The following is a 12,750-nucleotide window of genomic DNA, read 5'->3' as shown; positions in this document are numbered from 1 at the left end:
CCTGCTGAAAGTTTTATGAAGGGTTTTTAATAGCAAGAGCTTTGCTGCCTGAAGCTCACAGTTTCCACTCGTTTGTCTGATCTTCTAATGAAACCATAAAACAGACTAAAGGGGGGGAAATGTCAGTTCAACATTGACGTGGAGGTTTCAGTGTGGGAGAAGTCTCCTGTAGCTGCTCTCTGCCTAACACCATCTTCAATTTAACTTACCCCTCTGCTTGACTTCTGTTATATTTCTTTTTCATACTAGTAAATGAGTTTATTTTGATCATATTCCTCCCTGTGGAAAGGAATGCCTTCCCAATTAATTTCTCTCTCCCCTTAACTGTCACACAGAACTGTCACAGTGAAGTAGAAATAACCCAAGTGCAAGATCACTTTTCTTACCTCTTCTGTGTTGAGAAGTGCCAAGACTAAATGGGCTTAGAGTTTGTCTGGCTTTTAAGTTCTGAATTATCTAGTAAAATGTAGCCTGCTTTTTATGGGGTATTCAGTGAACCGCATTTAAAGCTCTAACATGCAGAGAGGGCTCCCAGAACACGTCTCCTCTGCAGTAACGTAAATCAGAAATAAAAACATTTCCCTGCTAGAGGGAATGGAAGAAACCACCACCCAGAGCCAACGCATGCAAAATGACTCCATTAAGACCTGCCGTTGTTTATTCTCCCCCAGATGTAATGGTCTGGCTGGCAAGTTACTACACTGAGGAGGTCACCTCCAAGGTATGAATCCACCCAGAGAACTTACCCTGGCACTGAAAAGCAGATTGGAAAGAAAACATCAAGATTTTTTTGTAGAGTCAGGAGCAAAGTGTCCTGGCATCTACATAAACAGCTTAATATAACTGTATACACAGATGAATGAAAAAGAGACAAATTCTCAAGGTATCTGTCTAGAAATATCATGTCTGAGTAACCCAGCTGGCCTTTTTGTTGTTGTTAACAAAAGAACAGGAAGGACATCCATTTCTAAAATGAGCTTTTTGAACACTGGAGGCCTATTACAAGAAATTTCCAGAAACCAGTAACATGAGCACTCCATTAATCTCAGCTTCTCTCTATAAAGAAAATATTCCCTTCAAAACTGAAACTAAGGTTTCAGGCATGTGTTCCTCCTGAACTCCCACACCACCAGTCTTCAGCTTGAAGTCTTCGGTGAAGGTCTCGGCGAAGTTCATTATTAACAATATATCCGACCTGGCAGCTCGTGGATCCAAGACTCCTTGGACAGCCTCAGGATTACCCAGCCTGGATATTTTGAGGTTTTTGCTTTGTTTGGATGCATTTAAAGGTTACAAAAATGCAGGTGGTACCTCTGGGCTGCCTTACTGATTTCACGAGAGCTATCCAAGCAAGGGTTTGTTCTTGGGATCCCGCAGCCTGATCTGCATGGGTGGGATCCTGCTCAAGTCCATGAGAGTTCACAAAGGAACAGCTCAACCAGCAGTTCCTTAATGCAAAATAGTCCCTGACAAAGAACAATGAAAAAAAGAATAAAAGTTTCTCTAGGATCTGTCTCAAAATTCAGTACTCACTGTCCACAAGTTATCATGAAAGCCGAGAATGCGCACCAGCAGACAATCCTGATCCCTGCCTTGCCATTAGTTCAGCTGCACAGGAGATGTAGATAGAGATGGAGATAAAGCCCTCTGAAATAAAGGGTGTCGGTTCAAGTATGGACCATGCCTGCAATGGAAGAAAAATAAGAGAGTATTTGGAAAAAATTAATGCTGAAGAATTAAAAATCTCAAAAATTGAGCAACAGTTGACAGTTCCACCACTGTTAGAAATTCTTCTTAAAGATTAACACACTGCATGGGCTAAAAGGGCTAAAGGAAGCAGCCAGCTCCTTCTCAGTCCTAACGAGCCAGCCGATGAATAAATCATGGACTGAGCTCATAGACCCTGTCAGTGTACGCTACAGGTGAAAGCTGAAGTGTGCTGGGCCAGAACTGAGAAATGAAATAAGTGATCTGAGGAGAGATGATGGACACAACCAAAGCAAGATGTGCAGTCTGGAAACAGGACAGCTATTTTCTTTGGACAGTCCATCCTGAAGAGCTTTAGTACAAGTCACCAACGTTGGCAGGGAAGATAAAGAGTTCCTGCACGGATAGTTTAGGGATACATGGATTGTCATTAAAAGAGCTAACTGGGAAGTTTCAGGAAACACGATGCAAAATTAGCTTTCAGCTTCTTAAGAAGGTTTACAAAAGCAGAGATAAGGCAGAGTATGCTATAGTTCTTCACAATATTTTACAAGGAGCAGCAGACACTCACCACTTTACGATGGCTCTACGAGCCGGATTTCCTGAGACGACTGCCTTTCTGAATGAGGTGAAAGCGATCGACGCATGCCAGAGCCATCTGTGGTTCTGCACGGAAATAACTCTTCTGCTGCTCTTGGAATGGTTGGTTGGATTTCCGCACAAGAGACAGCAGTTGAGATTCTTTTTTTTTTTATTTTTTTGCTTGGGGAAGGGAGGAGGAGGAGGGTGGTTGGTTGTATTTTTTTCCCCTCAGAGAGCCCTCACCTCCAGCAACATTTCCTGTTTTTATTCCTAGAATTTAGACAAGACAAAAATATTGCACAAAGCCCCACATGAACATATTAGAGAGACCAATTCACATGTAAACACTCCGTGAGGCTATCTGGATGTAGAAGGAATGTGAGGAACTCTATATTAAAAACAAAGTCATCTTTATTTACGGGGGAAGGAAAGCTATAAAGGAGAAATTCAAATGTACTAAGAACTGCCACTGAAGAAGAAACAAAAACAGATTTTCTTGACAGCATAATCATTATCAATGCCACTGCAGCTACACTTTTATTTTAACGTGCACATCATTATGTGCTACAGCCTCGGAGAGCACCCTGTTGAGATGTTGACCTTATAAATAAAAATAAATAAGACATGAAACTCAATTTCTGCTATAAATCCAAACTAAAATATTTTTGTAAATCAAGTATCTTGGTAAACATTTCTGGACTTGAAATTCATTAAGATGGAGCTTAGAATATTTCAGGTGGGCAACAGCTGTTCAGGAAAATCTCAACAGAAGTGTACCTTTGCAAACCTTCAGTTGGATTTATGGGGAATTAAAAAACATAATGATTCCCCAACTGCTTACACAATGAAAATTTTGTACATGAGAAATGCCAAGACATCTGCTCAGAGTCCCTAGAATCATGTAATAGGAGATAAAAAATTAAAATATAGTGTAAGCTACAGGATTGAAAGCTAGGTTTATGCTAAAAGCCTAATCTGATCACGTACCTATTAATTTTACAAAAGTTCCTGGTATTCCCCAAAACCCTTCTATAGAAAGACAGTTTTAGAAGTTGTACAATGTCACAGAAATCCTCCGGAAGCTTCACTCAACCTCTCAGTAGGGATTCAAAGTCTGGCTTGGTCTCCTGCCATATTTTCTATTTCCCCCGGGACACTTCACACAAGCAGGCTTTTACCTTTCCTTACAAATATTTTTCTTTCAAAATACAAATTAACATTCCCAAATACTTGTAACAAGTACGCTTTCAGGTACAAGGCTATAAATTGAATGTCAGGACTTGTCCCCAGTTCACACTAACAGGTACTGACCTCTCTCTACTTTGTTTGAACCATGAGGGCTCTTTACAAAGGTTCTCACCCAGCTGGGAAACATCAAGCCAAATTCTGCCATCACCATGTGTTCAATTAAGAGTGCTTGTCTGCAGCAGCTTGGCATTAGATTTATGCCAGTTTAACAGAACAAATCCTGTCCTCAGCCTCAGAGGTCAAAGCAGCAGAGCGCTGCTTTTCCCAGTCGCAACAGCAGGCTCAACCTGGAAAAGGACAGACAGAAATGAAAGTATTGCAAATTCAGAATTATCTGTCAAGAACTGGGAAGAGATACCCTTAATAAAAAGCTATTCAGGGTATTTAACTGGACTAAAATCAATTAAGCCAAGTTTATTTCTAATGATCTAATTTATTTCTAATTCTGCAAATTCCTCCCTGCCCCAGGAACATCAGCCCTTCTGCAATGACTCTGTGCCTGCTGGAGGCTGTGTTCAGAATCTTTTAGCTCGCACTGTGCTTCCTTATCTGCTAGTTAATTTCTTTGTAGATCTAGAGATTGCTTTTAGTAGTCCAGATATTGAAGCTTCAAATAGAAAACCTGTGGTTGGTACTAAGGCATACAGCGTGTTGAATTGTGATACTTCTTTCAAAAGATGAATTCTCTTACCAGGTACAGCACCCATGTTTTTCCACAAATGATATCTGACAGGTTTGGTCATCACATTGAACACATTACTGAAGCTTAAAAACTCTGAAAGACAAATACCAACTTGATTTGATTTCTGAATGACAGTCAGTTCATAGCATGAGAGATGCACCGTGTTCAGGAGATTTTACAATATACAGGATCTTCAGAAGATTAAAATGGAGAGGAAGTGAGCTGAGATTTCCCCTGGGGTCTGACCCGATCTTCTTGAGTCGTTTCACAGAAGGCAGTTCTGAAAATGCCATTTTCATTTAGTGCAACTCAACACCTGGATGATGGACAGACATAACTCACAAACACTTTGAAAAGTGGCAAAGCAATTTATATGACAGTGTTGCACAGTGATGATAGGACTTATGGTAAAGTTACGAATTTTGGAACATAGGACCTCACCCTGGAGAATCCCAACCCAAATCCACACAGGTCCATTCATATTTAGATTCCATGGCTATCGAGTATTTTTGGGGAAAGGGCCCTACATTTAAATCTCAAGCTAACATTAGGAATCAAGTTTTAAGCCAGTAAAGCACTCGCTGGTCATATTGGTCTGCCTTCACATAGATTTATAACTTGAGTGTTATGCAAATTTCTTGGAATTAAGAGGCTTTGAGACAGGGATTTACGTATGCAACCCAACTGACTTTATTATTTCCTAGCATCCAGCCATTTTAACAATTCTGCCTTGGCAGCATGGACAACAAAGCCTTTTTCAGGTTTGAAAACAAAGAAATGAAATTACAGAAGACTAATCTTGCTGGTGTGCCAAATGAGAACACTCACAATAGAACAAGTCCAAGTGTCCTGTCACCATTCCTCTTTATATTAATTTTCCCTGTAATCCCTCCCAATACTTATTATTTCCATAAAAGGGTAGATTAAAACAAAAGTGAAAATCATATACATAAAAAAAATCAAAGCACACTTCCAGATTTCCAGTTTCACAGAAATTACATGGACTATTAATAAAACAAATCATGTTTGCTTCAGAGTTTGACTGAGAAAAAAATTAGGCTTTCCTACCATTTACTTATCAATCCTGCAAAAACCTTTGATTGTAATAAGAAAGCAATGTAGGTGGCAGGATTATGCATTTGTTTGTTATTTTATCTGTACTGCAATGCAGTTGTCCCCTCTTCTCCAAAGTCCTTGCAATTTATTATTCAAGGAATGCCACAGACTCATGGTCCTAGTTAATAGAAAAAGAAGTCTTCATAATAAACTAAAAAAGAGAAGTCCAAAAAAGAGCTATTGAGAAACTTTCTGAAACAGATCAAACATTGTTTTGGACAAGATCAAACATAGTATTTCACAATACAAGATTTGTAGTTGCATCAACAATTAAAAAAACCAAGCTTCCTTCAGCTTGGTCTTAAGATTAGATTGCAAACATGTATTTATTGGGCCCAGAATTGTTTTATTATCAAGCTCCAGACCATATCAATTTAAAATTCAGGTGGACACCAGTTTCTCTCAGACCCCCCATACCACAGTCCCCTGGTCCCTGTGCTTTTGTCAGCTAGCCAAGGTTTACAGGATTGTGTCTAAGGAGGCCAGAGCTGGCATAAGGAAAACAACAACAAAACTAGCTTCTTTCTCAGCTGTTCCCCTCCCGAATCCTACTGCCCTGCCTGGGAATTAGGGATTGATGAATGCTCAGATGAATCCAGAGAACTGTCTGATTACCTCTGCCCAGCTCTCCTTTTCAATATTGACTGTACAGGGTTACATGGTCAAGCCATCTCCATAAAGAACCCTTAATGACCTTAACACTGGGCTTCCACCAGGAAGACTGATCAGAGGGGTCTAATGCCATGGCATTCCCCAGCACACCAAAGCATTTGTAACCCAGAAGCGTTATGTCTTCTGGAAACCAGAGAATTGCATTTCTGACTTTGTATTAACTAGTTGCAGTTTGCAGCAGAAAATATCTGCAGTAATTCCATTAAAAAAAAAGTTCAAGTAAGTCCCAGTAGTCAAACCACAGGTGTGTTGCCCACTAATGCCCATGCTAAAGGAGAATACATTCCTCTTGACAGGAGGCACGTTCAAAAGAGTAACACTCATCTTGCTCTATTAATTGAGGTCAAGCTTTCTACATCCCATGAGTAAGGGAAGGGACTAAATAATTAAACAGGTAACAGCAGCATGGGGAGTCATATCAAGACATGGTCCAAAAGATTGTCTCTTTCAAACTGGAGAATTTAAAATTATTATTATAAAAAAAGATAAAGAGCCCACTCCAGGACTCTTGTTTGTAGCCTGTCCTTTTAGGACATGAAGGCAAACCATTTTCAGAATACACCGAATTCAAGATGGTCTTTAAGGCACTGTTTACACTTATGGAAAAGGACATGTGAAAACAAGATGTATTACAATATATTAATACAGCTGGGAAATCCTAATTGAATGTGAGGTTACAAGAGATGTTTTCTCCCTCTTTCCTCTTGCAGGGCTTCTCTCATTCCATGTGACCTCGTGTTCCATCCCTGGAGGAATTACATCAAAACTGGATCCCCAATGCCGTGGTCTGGGTTGCAAGTGAAGGAGATGGTGATGGCATAGCGAGTGCCCCAGTGGACCTTTTCCACCCGATGAAGGTTCTCAGATCCAGAGGTGAAAAAGGAAACCCGCCCTGTAAAGACAAAGTATTTCATCAGTGACATGGAGTTTGCCACTCACTATCAGCTCTCTACACGATTTTGCTGTTGTCTCAGTCCAGCTGTTCCCTAGCTACCTGAGAGCCCGTAGGTCATCACAAAGACAAACTGTTATGAGCTTACACTGCATTCTGACAGCTTTATGTACTGTTTAAAACGTACATTAATCCTTTGTGCTACAAAACTGGAGACGTAATTCCGCCGTATCTCATAGTTTATAAAAGGCAGGAGGAGGCCAAGTACATCTGAAGCCAGTTCTTAGTTGCCTCAAAGAAGAAAAAAAAGCAAGCAACTCTAGTGACTGTCCGCAAAGTGTACTGGTTTCCTCCCTGCCCCTTCTAGCCTGGGCTCTAACTTTAGACCAAAGAAGGAGGAAGTACTACAAGGGTGGCAAAAAGTCTTCAGTGAAAAAACGCTCTGCAGGTTTACAAGCAGCTGTGGCAGCTTATCAGCGTTGTACCAAGTATTTGCTCTCGCTTTTTGTGCGCAGTCTGATCACTCACTGTTCAGCCAGGTTAGAAAGTTATGTATCAATCATGTATAAATTCATTTTCCGTAGAAAAAGCCTCTCCATCAATGCATTGGGTTGGAAATTGTTTTATAGATGCAAGTGCCTACTCCTGTGCTTCATCCTGTCCAAGCTCTGACCACCGCCTTGCCTTGGGGTTCTCCGGGCCTTAAGTGGCATCAAGGTGAAGTGGAGTTACTTTGATAACGACGGCAGAGGTTATTAGCATCCCACTGGATCACACAGCAGAATGGAGCCCTCTGCACTTTCACACTATTAAGCTGTTCTGAAAATACAGAAGCTCGATGTTTAGCAAGCGACTCCGAACTGATGCATCTCTGGACGACTGCTCAGGTTCTCCTGAGAAAGCAAGTAACGCTCACACGCACAGCTCGTTTATCCCAATAGCATCTGTTTTGCCTACTCAGGCTTTTTCCCCCACTGTTCAAATTAGATTAAAGTTTGTTAAAAAGCTTCTCATAGGGAACTCATTGACAATCTAACTCTGCCGGGGACTCATTCACAAGCAGGCACAATGAAACACTTACACGCCTACTTAAAATTTGCACAAGATAAACTGTTCCAACTGTTACACAACCTCCACTGCAGAAATGGGCACCAGACAACATAGGTGGCTTTCTCTTCTAACTAAAAGTGATCCAAAAGATCCCAAAGTTATTTTGTTTGCATACTCCTAAGCAGCACAGACAGGAGAGCTGAACAAAAGCAGAGTGACCCCTGTTGTGGTTTAGGGCCAGCCAGCAACTGAGCACCAGCTGCAGTTCCCATTTAGTCATTCATAGCTCGCAGTCTTTCATAACTGCCAAGCAGAAGTCATATCATACTCTTCTCTGCCTGTGGCTGCACATCAATAATTGGTAAAGCTATATATGTATACATATTAAAAAAGATTCATTTGTATGCACAGCTCATTTACACCTCGGTGTCCTGCTTTTCCGGATGAAAGACTAAATGAAGGCAGCGTGCTCCTGTCCTGTGGGTGTTGCAATGAATCCTCAAGGATTTCATACAAAGTCCCTCTGCCATGAACATTTTTTTCTTTTAAGTCTTCTTTCAACATCATTCAGGTACTTTACTGGTCCCCCACCTACTCACTGAAAGCTTTGCCTTAAACTGATTTTCAAGCGTTTTTGTTTCATCTCTTACTAGAAGTAGCAGTAATTCAGAGTTAGACAAGTTTCAGTGTATTGTTTAAGCCAGTTAAACTGGATTTTTTGGCTAAACAGAATGTCTTTTAATTTCTTTCTTTAATAAATATGCCTTCATATATATGGTACCTTATAGTTCCTTGTGCATCTGGTCCCGTATCTGTCAACGGGGGTCTCCAAGTCACTGAACAATCCCACAATCAAAGATACTTTTTCCTCACGTGGGAAGAAGTTCCTTGTGCATCTGGTCCCGTATCTGTCAACGGGGGTCTCCAAGTCACTGAACAATCCCACAATCAGTTTTCAAAGATATTTTTTCCTCACTTGGGAAGAATTTCTTTTAAACTAACTTCCATTGCAAAATTTTGAAGCAAAAGCACATACTCTCCATCGTACACTATTTTTAATAGTATAAATGTTCCAGAAGGTGGTAAAGAATGTTAATCCCCATCCTATCTGACAAAACCTTCAAGGAATATATGACAACAGCATTATCTAGAGACTCCTAGGGATAAAATAAAGATAAAATAAAGCTGTACCGTTACCAGACAGGATGACTTCCAGGACTTTCAAGCATACCGAGACTGGGCCTTTCATAATCCTGCTTCAATATACAGTGTATAGAAACCACTTCAAAAATTAAATCACTACAAGAAAGCAAGCAGGTCAGGACTAAGCCAGATCCTTTGGAAAGCGTGGCTCTTCTCCTAGGTTATAACCTGTCCTTGTTCTAGCTATTTTTTGATCAATTTTGAATTAAGATTTTAAAGCCCAAAGTTCCAAACTGTGAATCATATTAGTAAGTTAGTAGGATCACATACAGTATGGGTCTGGTTTTAGCTATGAAATTGCATTCAAGGTGTTTAAAGTGCACTTTTTTGTTTTTAAAGCATTACATGCTGCCACAGCTAATGCAGCTGTAATAGGATTTCTCTCACTGTGAATGGTGAGGAAGACATAGGGCATTCCACTAAGCTCTCCAGACTATGAAACATTGATAGAGTGAACGCTGAGCTTCATAAGAGATCAGTGTTTAACTACAAACACTAAAGAATGGCTATGCAACTATTCATTGCAGATAAAAGTACATATGTACTTATAATTTCCTGATGTAACATTTTTGAGCGACAAAAGCTCAGGAGAATGTGTAAAATTCTAATAGTGTTTCCTTTGTCCTTTTCTTTCATTATTTAACAATGGCCTCAAATCAGTCTTTACACTTTCTTGTCTCCTCCTCTGATCTGCCTGCTCAGATTTCTTTCCAACATGCTTTCCTGCTCCACTGAAGAAATCCCAAGTACTACCTCCTGGCACATAATTTCAGTTTGATTTATGAACACTTACTTTTAAAAGCATAAGCTTTTTTGAGATGACAAGCTACTACTCAATATAATTTTATAGCGTATTATCTAACCAAAAAAGAGAAAGTGTTTAATCCCTGGTCCTTAAGGAACACTTTTGGAGAGGAAGAAATGGCAAATGGATCATCTTCTGTTTTGAGGTCCATGCTTCTAAGCTTTCAGAAAGAGGCCAGGCTCTGAGCTACATTCTGATGATGATGGGAATGGAGGTGTCCTGGGGTTAGAAGTGATGCCAAGGATAAAAAGCGAAGGATTTGGTTTTTTCCACTGAGATGAATCCATAGTCTGAAAAGTATTTCATCCCGATTGTGAACATTTGACTCATTTTTCCCAACCACTGCAAGATGCCAAAACCTCCATTGCTTCTTTAGTTTCATGATGCTTTGATCCATACCTCAACCTCAGGGAAGAGTTTTAGATCCCTAAGTTACAAGGAACCGTGGGCTGCCCTCTCCCATCTACTATCTCTCATCTCCTCCTGGCCTCCACGTTCCGTTCCAGCAGAAGCCGATCAGGCAGAGCACAGCACAGCAATGAGTGCAGCACACCGGAGCACTGAGTGCTTTTAACACCGCGACACGCAGCCCCCATATTACATAAAAAATACACTTCGTAGGCACTTCTATCCACATTCTTTTGTCTTGTACCTACAAATCCGTGAAACGTCTTTATAGCTGTTCCCAAATGGCTCTGAGACGTCCATGAGGCTGTCCAGCAATAGGGGAGTGAGCTGTGCTCCAGCCCAGTTCCCACAGAGGAGTGCAACAATGCACTGGAGGAAACTCCTCCCAGACACATGCACTTGTTCTCACCTTTCTTATTAGAAGAGCAAAAACCCAAAGAATTGGAAATATTTGTGGTAACCTCAAGACCTGCAGGAGCCTGTTTCTAATTTATTAGCTTGCCTGCATAGCCTTACAGGAACAGAAGTAATCAGTCCTTGCCTTTAATCTCTATGACAACAATACCTGAATCTACAGCTTGTTTTCTCTTCCTTTCCATGCTTTCTCCACTTTCCAGCATTAAGTGCTAGAAAGGGTGTTTCAGCATGGAGTTTGGTCCAATAAAAGCTCAGCTGATGAGCTTTTCTGTTCCCTGCAGGCTGCAGAAGGGGTTACTGTGATGCAGTCACTCCACTTTGCAGATCACAGCTACCTCCAGCTCTGCTTCTGTCCTGAGATCAGTCAAGAGTTTCATCCACAGGTTGAGCTGCTTCTCAGTCTCTTCTTTCTGTGGTCCTTCAGCACTGACACAAGTTTTAAAAACTTAAAAGAGTAAGCAAAGGATAAATTGTATTGGGGCTGAAAGAACTCATGTCATGGAAGACTCGGGTGCAAACTCCTGTAAACGTGCCGCTCTCGCACACCGACAGGACAAGGAGCTGCTAACAAGCTCAGTGCCACAGCATCCATCAAAACTGAGCCTGGTCTTTGGTGTCACTGACACAAGTCAAGCTCTTAAACGCTGTCAGGCTGAGAAAAGCTTTGATGTGAAAAACAGGAAAAGTCTTGCTTCCTCTAAGAGGAGCAAGACTTTAAATCATATAAGAGGTAACCACTTATTCTCCTGATTTTTTGAGAATCAGTTTTTGCACTGATTCACAGGAATCATTATTTATGAAGACATAAAAATGCCAGTCACAAGCTCCACTGCTATGAATTTTATGTGATCCTAATTTAAACGAAGCAACACTTACTTTCAGGAATAATATTTAACAAGCAGCAAAAGCAACAGATATTTCACTATGCAGCAATTATGTCAATCTAATTACTCAAACAAAACCACCAGATGAATATGTGTATTAACTATGAGCTTTTGCTTTCCCAGGTTTTATTCACAGTCATAATTGCCCATTAGCAATGAATTCTTTCTAGATGTACTCAGAAAATACAGCCACTGCAAAAAGCAGCATACAGGTGGAAAAGAATTATGCATCCAGCTATGTATCACAGTAAAACCATCAGTATTCCCATAAGGCTTGCTCTCGGGAGATTTTGTGCATATTGAATTTTAACATTCGGTTGCACTTCCATAAACAAGCTGCCTACAGTTTGCTACCTAACCTCTGCACTGGGAGGTGATACAGATTGGAGGAATACACAAAGGAAACAATTTTCAGTGATAACTATGCCCTTGACATGTAACTGTGACTTCAACCAAACCACTCACTCTGTCATTTGCCTCCTTGTCTCTGAAATGAAGCTAGTACTGACCTGTTCTAACAGGGTTACTGTGAAAATTAATTAGTAAACACCATGACAATACTTTGCAGTTAACACACATTCTGTTTTACAAGTACTATAAAAAAAAAAATCCTCTGTTGTTCTTTTTCTGGCAAGAGAAGGTGGCAAGGCATCCCAGATTAAATTATAACCATTTGGAATATATGAAAGGACTTTGAGAACGATGCAAATATTAAGATACCACAATGCTCATAAGAAAAATATTACAAGATTATTATGCCTCTAATATTATAAATTCATTGCATAATTCAGGCTGGAAGAGAAGTTGGAAGGTCATCTAGTCTAATTCCCTTTCTGAAATCAAGGTCAGCTTCTAAATTATATCCAACTCCTGAGTTCCACCAGGTTGCTCAGGCTCATACCATTAGCACATGAGGGCAGCCTTCAGACACGGATATTTCCCAGGGATGTCTCAGGGACACATACTTTGCTACCCCCATGTCTCCTGTGCTTGATTTTTGAAGAAAGGGCATCGAGTAGGTGACCTCCAGAGGTCCCTTCCAACCTCAGTTATTCTGATTACACCTGGAACAGGCCAGTCACAT

At 40.6% G+C, this 12,750-nt stretch overlaps 1 protein-coding gene across 1 annotated transcript in view; it reads right to left on the bottom strand.

The window, feature by feature from the left end:
* Positions 1-12,750, bottom strand: part of OGFOD3 (2-oxoglutarate and iron-dependent oxygenase domain containing 3) — a 41,599-nt gene that overhangs the window by 13,847 nt on the left and 15,002 nt on the right. The window contains exon 3 of the mRNA XM_010083159.1: positions 6,767-6,899. Within this exon, the coding sequence (XP_010081461.1) occupies positions 6,767-6,899 (133 nt within the window). The remainder of the gene's footprint in view (positions 1-6,766; positions 6,900-12,750) is intronic.

This window comes from Pterocles gutturalis, unplaced genomic scaffold (genome assembly GCF_000699245.1).
Source record: "Pterocles gutturalis isolate BGI_N339 unplaced genomic scaffold, ASM69924v1 scaffold28276, whole genome shotgun sequence".
NCBI classification, from domain to species: Eukaryota; Metazoa; Chordata; class Aves; order Pterocliformes; family Pteroclidae; genus Pterocles; species Pterocles gutturalis.
The sequence above is the reverse complement of the archived record's forward strand: the minus strand, read 5'-3'. Positions and strand labels throughout refer to the sequence as shown.